The 17,943-nt window shown below is 30.9% G+C and overlaps 1 protein-coding gene across 5 annotated transcripts in view; it reads right to left on the minus strand.

The window, feature by feature from the left end:
• LOC129002537 (neo-calmodulin-like) overlaps positions 1-17,943 on the minus strand; it is a 117,499-nt gene that overhangs the window by 20,414 nt on the left and 79,142 nt on the right. For 3 of the 5 annotated variants that reach the window (XM_054430408.1, XM_054430409.1, XM_054430410.1), the window contains exons 3-4: positions 13,038-13,079; positions 3,625-3,873 (exon numbers count right to left, since the gene is read on the minus strand). In XM_054430408.1, the coding sequence (XP_054286383.1) occupies positions 3,625-3,873; positions 13,038-13,079 (291 nt within the window). The remainder of the gene's footprint in view (positions 1-3,624; positions 3,874-13,037; positions 13,080-17,943) is intronic. The other 2 variants (XM_054430412.1, XM_054430411.1) reach the window with 1 other exon arrangement.

Genomic DNA, 17,943 nt, shown 5'->3' on the forward strand with positions numbered 1-17,943 from the left:
AACAACATTTATGATTTAATACCGTAAGTTATTAAATATTTAACTTATTCGTCAGTTTAGGCCTACATTCCGTATACAACATCGTAGAAACAATATTAAGATTTTACCAACATTCCCTATATTTAATTGAGTGACATAATCTTTTCTAAATGAATCTACATATTACTCTGCAAATATTTTATTCACATAAGCTAAATAAATATTAATTGACCACGTTAACATGGTACACCAGTTAAATCGTGTAGAACTTTGACATTCCATTTGAATCGAGGATGGTCTAATGTGGTTTTGACAGAAAGTTTTATTTTTGCATTTATAGAAAGTTCGTTCAGGCTGTAATAGAAATTCGAGGCTTTATGTATCAAATACCTGTCTAACTCGTCGCCCTATATACTAGCATGACAGGATCACACCGGATATTAAATATGATATTGATATATTATTTATGGTCTGTCAAATATTTACCATATTTCAATTCAAGTCTTCTTTATAAAAGGAATATATAAGGATGAGTTTGACATTTTAGTATATAATTATTGTATTATTATATAATTATTATGCATAATATATTTACATTTGTTTTTTACAACCAACATGATCCAGAATTCCATATAATCATTGGATCAATGAAATGTTATCAAAGAGTTGTACAAATTTATGTTGGGTTAGGCTAGAGTTAATTTGAGTACTGTGGAGATAATTTTTTTTTACCAAATAAATTAAGATGATATTACGAAAAATATATTTCTGCCTTCAAGAGCATTCCTAGGATTATTAGTTAATCTCTAAACTATTTAATTTCCTTTTTGCATAAGGTAATTGACTTTGGTGTTTGGAAATCAAATTTTAAGGAATTTGACAAATATTTCACACGTTTTTTATTGTAAAGGTTATGAATTAGGATACGGCATTTTAGTGCTTAAAAAACAGAAATATTAAATTTGCTAAAGCATTTAGCACAACCTGTCTGAGGATCAACTAGGTTGTCCAGTTATGGAAATGGTTAGCTTCGCTCAATTTGAATTGTTAAAAAAAATTACAATCAAAGTTGAAATTTATAAAAAAAAACTCCTTACACTTTTTAGCCAATATAAACATCAAATAGCATAGGTAACTTCTAAACAACAGTAATTAAGATGTTTTCTTCTATTCGAAGAAAGTGTATAGGAACTGATAGGGAATTTTAGACCAACAGTAAGTTAATACGAGTATATATAGTTACTCTAGCTTATTTAAATAGCCTACATAATATGCCAAAAGCTAATTTCTTAATTGAATATATAGGCCTAGCTAATTTAAGAAATTCACAAATGTTCCATTAGATAACTACTATTCGGTTGGTAATTTAATTTTTCACATATATTTTAAATTAATCAATTAGAAAATGAAATACTTATCACATTTTTATCGGAACGATTTCCTGAAAAACAAAAACTTAATCAAACTCAAAACAACCGTAATTTCTATGTAATTTCGAATCAAAAATCTTTTCAATTTACAAATAAGCTTGCATTACTACCCAAAGTAATTCACACTTTTTTATTTATCAAACCCACAGACGTAGTGATCAGAAAGCTAAGGAGAAGAAGGTCATTGAAAGGTTGTTGACGAGTCTTCACAAGTCACAAGTGCTTTTGTGAGGGCTTTATAATTGGGGACAGGAAATGCACGATTCACCTTCAATTTGCTACAAACATTCCACTTAAAATATTCCAATTAGAATGTTTCCCTTGGTCAAAAGAAGAGTCAGCCGATTTTAATTGAATTTATTCCCTAATCACATTTCAATATTGCAAGTTTGTATACTTCTAGATATGCAAGAAAATCTGTTATAGGTACACATAACCGTCACACATATCTGTCAGGTTAATGGAAAACAAAATATCTCACAAAGAAATATCTTGTGGTCATATATTTTTTAGACTATATTTTGATATCGAAACTAAAACAGCAGCCTTATGGATCTTTGAGGCAAAAACTGAAAGCTACTTTCCAAACTGGTTACAAGTGTTGGTACTTGACCTCACCATTTCACACTATATACCAGTTGACATATTCATTAACAATGGTGCTCTCGTCTTTTATGTGAATCGCTGACAAATAAAGAGGGATTGGGTTACCATGTACCATGTTTTTTCCAATACTGATCCTATGTTGTCATAAGTATTAATAAATAGCACAATGTGGATTTTCTCTGTTACCTCCCATTTTCAACCGTCCAATTTATCTCCAATCTTTACGATTGAGGTGTCATTTTATAGAACAAACAAGTTACAAGAAAGGTAAAGTCTTTTAGGATTCGTTCCTCAGCTTTAATTTGGTTCTAGAGTCCTCTAAGGCGAATCCAGTTCAACTGAATGACTTTCCTTTTAACGGAATTATATGTAAATGTGGATTGTATTAATAGCAGATCATTCAGTTAAAAATGTTTAACCGCAGTCATATTATAAACAAGAGATGAAACGTTTTATAAATGGTTTTTAAAATTTCCTACCTTTGGGAATAATAGTAAACCGATTGGGGAAGGTAATCACTATTTATGGTTTATATCTAAAATCTACGTAATAATTTACTGTAAATTAGTATTTTTATTCACCTAATGTCTTAGCCTAACATAACAAATAAAGGTAGAAGGGTATTGAATGATTATTTTGGCTTCCGAAACAATCATACAAATCTGTTAAAATGCCCAATTTTTTTAAAAAGGCGTGCATTATCATTTGATTAACGAGACTACAAACACTTGATCGACCAAACGGCAATAACGTCAATATAAAAAAAAATCTTTTAATTTGTGATGAACATTTTCGAAAAACTACACTAAAAACATTGTGCAAGTGATAGTTTTAAAGCTTAAAAACTGTGTTACGCTCTCTGTATTACATGTTGTCGGGACATAAAATCAGGACTTCAACCCAAGTTTATAAGTCATGTATAACAGACACTGCCAGTATTAGCCATGCTAAGTGAATATAAGCACCGTATGTCATTGTTTGGCAAATGATCAAACTTGACTAGCCAAACATGTGGCTTTTAGGGAAGATGTTATGACTTTACTCTAATATTATTCCAGAAAACACTGCCAAATGACACATATTGCATCTGATAAAGAACAGTACATGTACTAAGAAAGTCGTTTTTTAAGCGCTCTACTTGTGAGAGGTGTAAACCTAAGGCTCATATTGGTTGGTTGCTCAGTTTGTAGCCATTTGAAGCCAAGGATTTGATGCCACAGGCTCGGATCTTATCAGTAGGCCTACTACAGTTCAAATATTGTAAGTTACCAGATCATCCCTTACTTTGCTGAATACGGACAAACGCAAGGCTAAAGAGCCTACCTCTCGGAAAAACACATTTGCTTAGGGCTTCACAAACTACGGATTAAAAAAATACGTTAACATTTAACTGCATTCTGACGATAGCCATGAATCAGCACCAGCTGGTCTTCAATAGTAGTTACCTCCTACTGCTTGTATTGCTGCTTTCTTGTTTTCAGCCCTATGCATTAAGCATTGAATCATGTTGTGCAGTGATTAGTCATTGGCTTCGGCTACTGAACTAGCAGAATTTCCTACGTAGAAGTAAAACTTAATATTACATTTAAAAATGTGTATTCAAACTTACTAGATTGATGGTGACTGCCAGATCATGTTGTTGATGTCTCTGCCCCTTCTTGTTCTTTTGTTTTCCACTAGCTGCTTTGACTGGAGGGGGCGCTGGCTTCGGCTGAGTTTTGACTTGTCCCTTCTGTGCAGTTGGAGGTTTCTTGACCGGTGTTTGAGAGGATTTGGCCTGCGGCGTAGTCGCTGACTTCTGTCCGGCTGTTCCCTTTTGGTTGACATGACCCCCTCCGTCTGCAGGCTTGTTGCGTGCCTGCACAATAAATACTGATTAGTAATACATTAATCCTCTATTTTTATTTATTACGTTCCACGGTTGTTCAAGTACATACACGTTGTGCAATTTACTGTCAAAACAAGGAAGCAGCTGTCTTCAATTTGCCAAATCCTAAAATTAAATAGTGTAGTTCTTCCCTCGTACAATATTGGCTCAACCCTTGATTTACGTGTCCTATGTACATGTCTTCATGGCAAATGTGAACAGGTAAATGCAAAGACAGCAGCTGGATGTTAAAGACCAATTAAACCATATTTGATCAATCTTACGATTTTTTTCCAGTAACTTAATTTGAATAAATCGTGATCACCTAAGAGTAAAGAAAAAATATAAAAACAACACCACTTCCCATTGTAAAGTAAACGAGTCACATAATTTTTAGCCAACAATAAGCAGACTCATGTGATACTACACAGTTAGTTTTGGATTGGTTTTTTTTTTATTTATCGGTACGTAAATGTGAGTTTCTACGCTTACTATCAATTATACATGACTGCCTAGAATGCAAAAGCTGGAAAAAATGTATATAGCACGTAAGCATTGCTACAGTTACTATAAACTAACAAGATCCATGCGAGAATGTTTTCTTATTCTGTTACATAACCTAATATTTTTTTTAATCATTTGTATCTAATAACGGTTGAAAAATGTAATAATAAAGACGCGCGTTCATTAGGATTGAGTTGAGAGTTTAACTACAAATGGAACAGTTAAACTCTACTTCAGTGAAATAATGGTCAACCTATTCCACTTGAAACGTCTTTCTCGACTTAATCTTAAACTTAATTATTGTTGTTTTTTTTTCAAACAGCGTTCTAGACTACTTATAAGAGCCCGTGTATAAGCCTACTTATGTGTTGATTATATTGAGGGTACCATTATTGTACATTTTGAAAGGATGAATCTTTTGACTGATGTGGTAAGGAATTATTTGGAAGGGGAGCCCAATTCCCAAACATATTGGAAAATGTCAAGCGGGATCTTTGCCTAGCCCGCCCATCACAACAATGTTATTGATATCACAAATATTGTAATAGGAGAATCTGTCAGTATATCAATACTGATTAAAGAATAAAAACAGTATTAATGTAATATTATTCAATTAATTATTGGCCATGTAAAAATTAATTTCAATAATTTATATTGTTTCGCTAATGTTATATACAAAATAGGAATCTGCCAAAATATTTTAATTTTAAATTAATTTAAACGAATAGTATTTAGGCTTTTAGTGAGTTCATTTTTTATTAATCCAGTTATAAATTCAAATCTTGTCAAATTTACTTTTTAAATACTATATAAAATGCTAAAAAAATAATTTTTGGTCGTTGCACTATAATAATAGAAGGTTTTGAGTGTGTAACATTAAAGATTCATTCAAATTGGTTTAGACGATACAGTTTTTCAAACGTAGTAATTTTAAATACCACATCAAATTTTGGAAGTATTTAACAAACCTATAACATAAAATCTTATTGGGGTTTCTACTCTAGATTACGGCACATAGCCAATATTATTCTTTTACCCCACAAGAAGTAAACATAACCATCAGTCTGGCTTAAGCGTTACCTTACATTGAAGAACTGTCAGATCTTAGGTTTATAGAGTCCAAATCTAATGTCTTTTAACGTCTTATCAGAACACTTTTAACTTATACACTTTGTGTGTGTACCAGATCGAAGTAATGGTCTAAGTTACGTCTAATGCAAAGCCCTTTGACGTTGTGACTACCAACTATCAAACTTGGGCTATATCAAGTTTGAAACAGCTTGGAGAGTTTGGACACCAAACTTTAAGAACAGCACAACTTAAATGAATTAATTGTAGAACCTTAAATAACTAATAGGCTCTAAAATGATGAGGATCCTGGTTTTATTTTGTATTTATTATAACTGAATTTATATTTTTTTTCATTTCTCAATTTCAACTATGTCACTTTAATTTTTTTTTTTTATGCTGACTGTTTTACACAAAAAATTAACCTTTTACCTCTGCGACCTGTAAGGCCTTATTTACAGGTCGCAGAGGTAAAAGGTTAATTTTTTGTGTAAAACAGTCAGCATACAAAAAAAAATGAAAGTGACATAGTTGATTTAGAACTGACCCCCGCAAAGATTTAGAATATATACTTGAATTATGTTTACAATAAAATATTTTTCCTTCACAATATGATTTTTACTTATGTATCTTCTCGACACAGCAAGACATTAATATTCCAACATCAAAAGAGTTCGTGTTATAACAAGTCCAATCATTAACAGCCTTTATGTAGTATATCTTGCAATATTTTAAAAGTATAATAACATCGCTATTCCATAAATAATAAAATTATCTGTAGTTAACAACATTAACCAGCATAAACTTTAACCTACAAATATTTTTGTAATATTTTTGCTTGAAAACAATTTGTACATACAGCTATACAACGTTTTATGCTACGCTACAGCAGCTTTAAATTAGTAACCTTAGAAAGTTTTTATCTATTACTAAAACTAAATGTATGGATACAATAATACAACATGAATTTTAAAAGTGGTTTGTTTGATAGCTAGTAGTTTTTTGGTGTTAGTTAGTGAGTCAGATTTTTCTGCGAAAGAAAAGGGTCTTATTCCAGGTGCACCCTATATTTTAGGGATTTGAACCACTTTACCTTAAACTTTATTGTGAATTTCTTAAAATGTAATTTGAGGAGACACAAATTAACAAATCCAAAGTCTGTCATGGAAATTGCATTTAACTACGCTAAATCATTCTCACAGTCAGCCGCATTACAATACTGCAGTGGTTTCCAGCCACATAATAACCTCGATCTAATCGATATCTCAGTAAAAGGAAACTGCAGTGAAGACTGACCGTTAGTGGACACGATAGCCCCAACATAGCCGTACCTCTGTGCTGACAGCCATGACAAACTATCCCTTAGCACGCAGAACTGTCCTCACAAGAAACTCGCCTAACATAGGAGTTGCCGGCAAGCAACATAGTAGACTAGTTAAAACTGTGGGATAAACGAGACATTTCTTTGATTTCATTCTGTTTTAATAGCTGTACAGGTTGCAAAGAGTCAAAGACGCAATAGCACACTTTGTTTAAAAACACTTTTTTTGCCATCCATAACTTAAACATGCACATGCAGATACAATATCTTTCAATTTGTAATAAAGTAAATTGGTGGTGCTTCAACCAACATTTAAAAGCACGGAGCACAAATGAAATAAAAGTGAAATACTTGTAATATGTAGGCCCTACAATTTTGTTAAACCAACAATACTTTTAGATAGGACAGTAATTATGTCTTACATTAGCATGTAAAGGACTACATCTGTTGCAAAACGAATAATAATTATATACAGTTTTTAAATGTTAAAAGGGCTTTCTTTGTACTACTTTACTAAATCAATAATTAATATGTTTTATTAGCATTTGTGAATTATTTAAACATAAACCTGCTTTAGTTATATGTAAAGCTGACCAATTATTTTATAAAAGAACAACGAAAGTCTTAAATATAAATTTAGCTATAAGGGTGTTAAATGACTGTTGGACATGGTTTTGCTTATTTATTTTTTTAGTTATAGGTTTAAAAAGAATGTTCAAGAACCCATGGTTATTTTATTGGTGATTTTACACAAATATCACTGTATTTCAAATGTGTAAGAGTGAACAATTTTTGTTCATAAAACAGTATTGACGTGTTGAGTCCTAATATATAATGCATTTTTGATATGCCGTTTGTACAAATAAGATTCATAGAAACTGTGAGACTATATTGACTGTATGCCCTAACTTTTTTTCTCTTTTAGAAATCATCGTTTGTTAGAATCAATGGTTTGATGTGCTTATCCGGTGAGTTCCGCCATCTTGGATCCGCTTCCGCTTAGCTCGGCGTCTTACCGGAAGTTTCCGTTCGATTCCGTGATAACTCTGATAAGAAAGTCTTCTCTTAGTTAAATTAATTTGATTTCACATCATGTTGAATATAAGCTGTCATTACAAAAACCTAATAACAGTAGCCCGGTTAAATGTCAATCAGGAACTGTATTAACATTTAATTAGCCTAAAACGAGGTTCTGTATTTATTAGTTTGGATGCTTATAATCAGCATTAAATTGTGTAAAGAAATGCACGACGAGGTTTATATCGTAATATTCTTATCACTGTATTTCTTTTTATAATCTAAACTATTAGCTATCAGACAAACGTATCCAACAATTACTTGCACTTTTACCATTGACACATAACTCAAAGAATATAGCAAACCATTGTTACTTTGAAGAAAATAAAATTGTTTTAAATGTACAATATATTACACCAAATACTCCTTTTTTGGTGACAAGTGGATTTGTAAACCTATTCAGATTTATCATTTCAGATTAATTTTTATGGTTCATGAGCACTAAGTAATTCTCTCGAACGTTTGGTCATTTCGTACATTGTATACTTTACCCTTTCACCATAGCACCAGAGTAGTTGAAGATTTCAAAGATTTTTTTTAATAAACCAATAGACGTAATAAACAACTTAAGCATTACCGGTGTAAAATAGCATATTCCTTACGAACTTTTCTTCATCTGATATAAGAATTGCAAATCCATGAGAGAGAACATTTAGAAGGCTAAGCTTGCGTTGTGTAGAAATAAGCATGAATATTTTCCTTAGAGTATTATCAAAGTGTAACAACACTAATGTAACTATTTGTATTTGATAAATACCATATTTAGTTACTTATTTCTATTAGTTAGGAGAATTTCCCCATACATGTATTATCTTTTGAAACACCTGATTTATAATGTTAAGGCTAAACACCCGTCCGGTTTCTAAAAATCATTTTTTGTTGTTCACTAGTTGTTTCTTGTTATTTAACTTACTTTTAAACACATCGAACCAAACTAAACGATTTAAGCATTGACAATAGCTTGTTGAAGACAAACAGTAGACCACAAATTGCAACCTTATCTTGATATAAAATAGAAACATTTGGTTCAAACAGCGCACTCTAAACGTTATAAACGTGAAAAACATAAAGCAAGCATCAAATTTGACAGGAAGATGATAAGTTCACTTTCACTATTCAAATTCAATGCTATTGCTTATTTTATTATATGTTAACGATGTAGCAATCTCGTTTGTAAGCTTTGAGCAGTGAAAGCATTAGTTAAAAGGCGGAAACTTTCAATGATTTGCAACAAAAGCGAGTGTTTTAACGAGAGGTTGTTCAAATGTCATTGTGCCTTTACAAAAGTGGTTCAGTCCGTAGTTTTGCGATGCGCCACCAGACTGCGCTCGTTATGTCAGGCTAGTAGTCTGCGAATGGAAAACCATTTCCTCTTATTTTAGCTTGGCTTTTATTCACACTTAAGAGTACCACACTATTTGTTACTTGGTGCATGTATACTGTGTTAAGTATTTATTTTTTTAAACAAACATGGATTTTTGGATGTGTTTCAATTTTTATTAGGATTCGGTTGGTTTAAATTATAATTATTATGACAAACTAAATGTTAAACTTTTAAGTATATTTGTACAAATAAGTGTATTATTAACAATGGTTAAAGAAAGTGTGTTACAATAATTACAGCACATTACAAGTTTGATTATACTTATTGATTAACTGTAGGTGAAATTTTCAACAATTTTGTATCAACATTTCAATTTTAACAGGCCTTTTATAATAAAAATTATGGTATTTTTAATTACCCGTTAAGGTTAAGCCAAGTTATTTATTTCACAGATAGTTGTTTTCTTAAGTTCCAATATTTTATTTCCATTACGTATTACTTTCACATAATGTGGACAATATTTTAAAAATACAATTGACGTAAATAATTTCTGTCTTTGGCAAAATAATCACTTTACTCAGCAACTCGCAAAATTAAAGCCGATATAGAATGTTTATGTGTTGCTGATTCCTTGGCATTATGTACAACGATATTATATTCTAAGTTACTCAAATCTAGACATTATAAATAAAATGTCCATGTTTCCCGATTGTCTCCTAATACAAAAACTGCTTTACAGAACACGACAGGTCAGAATACGACAGGATAACATATCCAATAATTATATCACATCAAGGCATCTGCTAAAATAAAACTGTATATGCAACTATTTTACATTGTTAATGTTTCCTTTGAAAGCTAGTGCCCCCAGCTTATTTAGCTGCTAGGGTAGATCATAGAGCCTTCAGTAGAAAATCCTTTTCCACCCACTTCCAGCCAATCTTTTGAAAAGTGAAAATAGGCGTTGTGCCGGGGCTTGCGTTGAGTTACAACTAAGACTCTTGTTTGAGGGAAAGTCTGCGCCCCGCACACGGCAGCCATTACGGTATCCAACCACCCCACGAAATCCCGGAAAGGGTATGCGCGTTCACGCTTACAGATACTCAAAACAGTCAAAACCAACCAGATACCACATAGACTCTTTGCTAATATTTTTTGTTATAATTTAATTTTCTTCCAGACTGTATTCATTTAAGTACTACATTCAGAATAGGTAGGCTACTTTTCACCCACAAGTAATAAGATCTGCAGGGTTTTATATCTAGTTTATGTTTAGGACTAAATTTCAAATCTACTTGTACAATCAAAGTCATTATCTATCTAAACGAAAATATTGTTTCCAAATTACACCTCTTTTGGATAAAAGAATGATATAACTGTATTGTTATTTTTTGTTTTATTATTTTTAACTGCTTTTAACTAATTTTCATACCATGCAAACCAACTGAAAGAGTGTTTTATTTACATATAACTTAATTCAAAAAAAATTGGCTGGTTGTTTTAGGCAACAACTATTCATAATCAGTGAACAATATTTTGCTGTAAATCAGCTCGTTTTGTTTAAGCCAAAAGTTAATGTACTTCAGTTTCCTACCCTGAGCCAACAATGCATCCATGTATCAAATTTATTTCCGCCCTCGCTGCGAGAATTGGTCCAGATGATTTCCATTATTTGCCTATAAAAGCTCAATTGACCATCTAAAATTTGCTTTATGTCCCAGCCATAGCATGTACAGAGATGTTTAAATTGATGTTTATGGCTATTTGTTTACAAATTACTTAAACTAATCTACTCATACATGGCAAGCAGTTTTAAACCCTAAAGAAAGGGAGAATCGAGAATTATATAATAATATTAATAGGCTATGGTTAGTAATGGAGTAACTTCACTTAAGTAACATTTTAATTTGATATAATGTAGGGTCCCTTTTTGAATATCATTAGTGAAAATTATGTCTACTCATGTCATTTATACTTGTTACTTATTTAGGGTTTATACATGCAATAAGGTATGCATTTACTGTACATTCATTGCTATACAATGAATATAGCTAAACAATTTAGTTGAAAGGTTTAAAATGCTAACAAGAATAGAAAAAGAATGTATAGTAATCTTTAAATGCCATCTTAACAAATATACTCAATTTTACATAAAATTTCAATTGGGTTCACTGAAACTTTTCCACAATATATAAGACTAATGATTACTAGCACCACTTTTGATAAGAATGTTTTAGTTTGTTGTATTAAAATACTAACTAACTGTGCTCTACATGCTTTATGATTACCTTGAAAGTAAACACTGTATAATTTTTTTTATCATGTTTTTTTATCATTTTTTTTCTGGGCCGTCTCTAACACTACCTCTTACACATTTATACACTTTGCACTTATAAATTGCATATTTGTGTTAAAACGGGTTTAATACTTAAAGTCAAGAAACCACAGCTACTACACAACATGCAAACAAATTGTAAGATTCCCTAGATGAATAGGATAGACTTTGAATTGTTTTAGAGAAATTTTAGCAAATATTGGGAATAATCTATGTTTAAATTTGATTGCGCGCCACGATAAAATGTTCTAAAATGATTTAGTATGTGCGTATAACAAAAAAGGTATTTGTTTGTTTATTTTTATTACTCCAAGTTCTATAAAACTAATAGCAAGACTGTCTATTCTGAAGCGGTGTTTCACTACAAGCTTATGCTGTATGCACTAAATAAGCAAAGCATTTAATGAAATTACAATAAGTTTGTGGAGTTAAACGTTACGGTGATTAATGTGTTATAACGAAATATAAAAAAAAATAGGACACTACTATATATTTGTGGAGTCCATTTTATGTCACAAATCATTCAGACAAAGGATTAGTTGCAGACAGCTTTACCAAAACTAGGTTAGGGATTTGCGAGGCAATTATATTTAGCGTTTAAACTCGATTGAGTAAAATCTAAATATGACAAAGTTTTATAACTTTTTACATTTTATGTGACCTACTAGAGTTTTGTGCAAACTAGATTGGGGTTTTAAAACTAACATTGAATCTAATTAAATGTGATTCGTACATTATTTAATAAGTTATGTAGAAGTTGGCTTATTATTCAACTAGCTTCAATTATCTATTCATTAAAGAATAATGGTGACAATTTCAATTAAAAGAATTAAAGTATTAAATATGAAATTCAATTTAGCAAGGTCATAATTTTGTAGCGTGATCATTCAAAATGTTAAAAGGTCCGATTGACCAATATCTTTACACCTATCAGCGTTGTAATAAATGTATATCTTACAGCCATAGATAACATATTTGTCTGAATTTTTTTTTATGTTTATCAATGCCTTTTTAATTTTTTTTACTATTATAACTAACTATTATTATTACTTAAAGAAACCAACGCGCCCCTGATGTACATTTTAATCTGGTTATAAACAGTATTGTGAATGTTGGAGTAATGCGCGATGACTTTTTCATTACTCTAATACTTAATGGCAATTCTGTGTACAGTTTTGAACCATTAAAACGCTACTCATTTTTCTCCGTATCAAACTAGAGATATTTAGTCACAACTACACAACGACCCAGCACATATTACATTTTTAACAATTTCTTCTGACAAATTATCTAGCTGTTATCAAAATATAGTTTTTAAGTGTGTCGTGTAGTTATTAAGGATTGTTTAGTTGAGTTATTGAAATTCTCTAAGGTATGGAGTAATATTCCCGCTGGTTCAAAATGTATCGAATATTAAACTAAATTGCCTTTACTAATCCTTCATCCTGTTCTTGTGAGAGTAGTAAACAAGCTGTAAAGCAGATTTGTTTCCAGCCAAGTCTAGAGAAGATGTGAATAATGTATACCTGACTGACACTCGTAAAGCTACCAGTGCTTGGAGTCCTTGTCTGCAAGAAATAGATAGAAGAAGGAAGGCACGGATACACAAAAATAACTGGTTGGCCACTTGTCTATCACTAAAAACCCCCCTCCCAACCGATATAAAATGTACACTCAACCTAGCAGATTGGACCACCAATTGAGCTAGTTCAATCTGACTCACCGCTGGGCTCTTTAATTCCTCTACAAATACTTAAACAAAATCACAGAACACGATTCATATTTGGTGGAAGTGTCGATTTTATCCTTACTTAGTATACGCTACTATGAACTACTATAAAGTAATGTGAAAAACAATTCCGGGCTCGTGCCTAGCGTCCTAGGACAAAAAATATATGTATTTATTTGCACACACTCTGTTTTGTAAAAGTGGCCCACCCTTCTCAACCTTTGTTTTACAAAATAAAACTGCAAGAACTGAGAAATAAAAATGTTAATTCCAACCAATTCTATTATTTTCACATCAAACAATACTTTAAACTCTTTTGTTGCGAGATTGATACCAAGACAAGTGGTCAACGCGTACTACAAAGCTACATTGAAAGCAACAAAGGGGGAAGAAAGCTGTCCGGGTCAGTTCTTTGTTCTTTTTAATCTTTCCACTCAAAAGAACAGTGGCAAGATCTCAAAGACACTCTGCATTCAAGTAATTGCTGTGTTTATTTCGTTTTTGTTCTATCCCTGTAAATCCATTTTGCATATTTACTGTTTAAAACTGACTTGAGTAAATGTATATAGTCTTCAGCTTTATGGGAATTGAACGAAATAAGGGACATTGTGATATTAAAACTATTTAATATACTTATTAAACCGAAGATAAAAATTATCTTTGAATAATAAAGTAATATATAAACTTTCTAATCAAGTTTGTAAATAATGCACTAATGTTTCACAAACTAAAGAAAAGTTTGATGATTACTTCAACTATGATTTTTGAGTCTAGAGGTACTTTCATACATGTATTTCAGCTTAATGCGTTTATTTTAATTGGAAAGTTATTTACAACAGAATCCTTAAAGAAAACATTTGTAATTGTCTGGGAGTACAGTTTGCTTCAAACGCTTTTTAAACTTAGAATATTATAATTTATAAAATATTAACACGATAAATTTACAAATACCAGATATTTTCGCACGTATGTTCCACAACAAACATCTTCTTAACATCGGTTCGCTCTGCTATATTTTTTTTAAAAGGACAGCTTTCTTCAAGGAACATAACAATAATACCTTACATGGCTTAGGTGTGTTCAAACATAGGATTAACAAGTATATTAAGTTAAGAAGAAATTCACATGATTATATTGTTCCAACATCTAAGCTTATGCTAATACTTGCATACCTCACAACTAATGTAAACACAAAAGTAACACCAAATTGTTATTTCTGTAAACGTTTATCTACTAGTAGTACAACTTGGAATTTCTATTTTAAATCCATGATTGTATTGATACAGTAACAAAATACCGTTTACGTGAAATTTTCAAAAATTGCACACTTTTTGTCGGCTAATTATTCCATGTTATTTCATCATATTTTCCTTATTACATGTTAACTATACATTTTTAATTATTCATACACAACAAAAAAGCGGTTAAAACTAACTATTTTAGACCTTCTATTTAGCATAAAACAAGCTATTCATAATACGCAATGAAAATAATTTTAATGGAGTGTGCTTCGATTTTGAATGGCTTTACTTCTTAATTTATTCTTGAAAAAAGAATAACCTAAATTCAAAAGCCAGTAGTTTTTAATTCTAGACTCTCATTTTCAAGGTCTACAAAAGAAATAATAAGAAATATTTTTTGCACAAGTATTTTTTATATTAAATCGGTTCCCAAAATGTTAAGAATTAACTGCCCTCAAGATCTTGCGAACTTGAAAATATAGGAGTTGTTCCTAAACTAAAATAATATATAGCTAAAACTTGGCACTTAACATAAACCACATTGTTTATAAGTTTTTCACGAGTTTCTAAGAGAACCGTTTTTCTTTTTTTTTTTTTTTAACTGCTCTTTTAGTTTGAATGTACTGTATCGTGTAATCAGTTAGTTTATAGCATAAAAAGTTGACTTTATAACAAACAATTTTAATGATAGGCTTAGATTAAAGTTGTATTTGAAAAGTTCAAATATGCACATTAACTTATGCTTTTTTGAATTTAATAATTTATAACATGACTATTCTTATTAAGTTTTATAGCCAGTAAAATGGATGAACTACTCATACACTTACATTTTCATTGGGTAGCTCGTTGGTGTGTAGTTGTAGCTTTGAAAATTATTATCAAACACTGTATTAGGTGTTTTGCATTGTTTTAACGATGCATAAAATATTATTTTATATAGGTAAAATGTCAGCTTTTTTCCCACATTTACCAGGTACTAAATGTTAATAAAACGAGGTATTTGATTCTATGTTTTAATTACAAAGTAAATATTCAATAGTACTTTTCGTACGAAAATGCCCATTGATTATTTGTTTGTTTTATTATTGGTTTTACTCTTTGAAGGACATGTATAAAAAAAACTTCCCAAAACTTACTTTCCTCTCGTCATTAAATAAAATGTGAAAACAATTACAACCCTCAAATGTAAATTCAACAATTTTAAAGTTTAAATTTTTTCTGAGAGCTAAGCAATAAATGCAAAGTTTTCCAAACTACATTTTCAGGTCCTGATCGTTCACTATGGAACCGTAAAACATTATATCTTCCGAAATGCGGCGCCAAAATACAACTTGAACTGGAACCAAAACATCGCCATTACTCTTTGGAAAAATCACCTCCTTTTATCAACAACTTCCATTTCTTTTACACCATTTATGCTGTGCAAGAGGTATTGTATTGAAACAGTTTTTAGAGTTTTTGCTTGCATATTTTGTAAGCATATTGTGTAAAAAGTATTGTGTTTACTTTTACTAGTTTACTTAAATGTATAACACCGGGAACGTATATTGCTTGACACAATAAAAGTAACCATATTATCATTCATAGGCTTATACTATTGTAATCGTTACTCTCAGATATCTAAAAATGGAAACATGAGTCATCTGGTTTATCTATTGTTGGTGTATCCATGATTGAAATAACTATTTTTTATAGCTATAAATATAAATTGTCATTGCTGTTACATGTGGTAACAAGAGAATCACCTAATTAGGCACACTATATTATAGGGCAATAGCCTTTTATACTGCAGGGAACAAATGTGTGCAAGAAAATAATGCATATTATACATCTGGCCAAACATTTTTGTTTGTTGATTACTTTTAATAGTTCGAACTACAAATCCTTAAAATAAATTCCGAGATATTTCTAATAATTTGTATTTTAAAACATCGAGTGAAAATTGTTATTCAATGTTTATTTAGTCTAACATAAAATTCTCAGATATTCTTATAAACATACCAACAACAATTAATTCAACTGGAAATTTACCGTACGAAGTCATTCATGTACATAATTTGCCCATAATCAACTGTTCTCAAATAGGTAAAAATGTCCGTACTTTTTTCTTTATTAAATACCACCCAATCCATGCCATTAAATCCATACTTTAATGTGTTATTAAATACATACGAATCCATACACTTTACCTCATTTTACTGTATATAAATAGCATATATCACCACAAAATTGTTAATATTTGTAATTAATTTCATCATGGAAAAGGTTTTGCCACAACACTGTATGAAACCATATGGCAGTTACTTTTCAATAATTTTACTATTTGCTCGGTGAACCAAAAAGGTTTATTTGGTTAATGAAGAAAAATTGAGTTTACATTTATTTACTAATTTCGGTATTTAATAAAAACCTTCCTTAATATATTTTACACCTAAAAGAAATGAGTTGTTGTATTTAGTAATAAATTATCTTTCAACTAAACATCAAATCATGAAATCATATGACATGTTAAAGATGACTAAAATCAAAGTTGTTAAAAAAAGCAGATGGCGATAAGTTTTGATTTCTGGATTTATGGGTGCTGAATAATTTATCAATATGAATGGTGGTTTTTTAATGCATGAACAGCTGAGGGTCATAGTCCTCCTTAACTAATACACAGTTTTATTATTCTAAAGTCTTTACACTTGCTCAAGTTACAATAATCATGGATATACTTCATGTCTACACAATTCCCATTAAGTTATTAAAAAACTAACTTAATAAATAATAATGTTAAAAAAATAACTTAATGGGAATTGTGTTGATGTTTAGTTGAAAGATGTTTTATTACTAAATACAACACCTCATTTCTTTTAGGTTCGAAATATATAAAGGAAGGTTTTTATTAAATACCGAAATTAGTAAATAAATTTAAACTCAATTTTTCTTCATTAACCAAATAAACTTTTTTGCTTTAGTACCTTTTGATTAAGTAAAATTATTTGCAAAAAGGTACTCTTTCATCAGTAAATTGTGACATAAATGCCTTCGTTGATGGACAGAAAAGCTGTAAAGTTAAGCACCACCTCACAGAGTTGTCCTGGAAGGTACAAACTGGCGTCTCGACCTCATAGATTATGTACAAAGCTGCCCGGACGCTCCATTCTGCCAGAGTCATTGTTTCGACCTAACGTCGTTTTTATGGTAATGGAGGACTCAGAATTTATGGAAGTAATTTTGTTCTGAAGTAATTCAATTACAAGTGTACTGTGTAGCCTACGAGGGGGAAACTGGTTTTAATTTACAAAGGCATAGTCAATATGATTAATAAACGTAAAGAATATAGAAATTACACCGTTCGTCGATAAGATACATATAATATCACTTAAAAAAAAAACTCAAGAAAGCACAAATAGAAACACATATTTATTTATATCGTGTTTATTCAGAGTCAGTAGGATTAACCTTACAATGAAACAA

Source organism: Macrosteles quadrilineatus, unplaced genomic scaffold (assembly GCF_028750875.1).
Source record: "Macrosteles quadrilineatus isolate MER2022 unplaced genomic scaffold, UCM_ALF_1.0 Scaffold_9__3_contigs__length_116548681, whole genome shotgun sequence".
Classification (NCBI taxonomy): Eukaryota; Metazoa; Arthropoda; class Insecta; order Hemiptera; family Cicadellidae; genus Macrosteles; species Macrosteles quadrilineatus.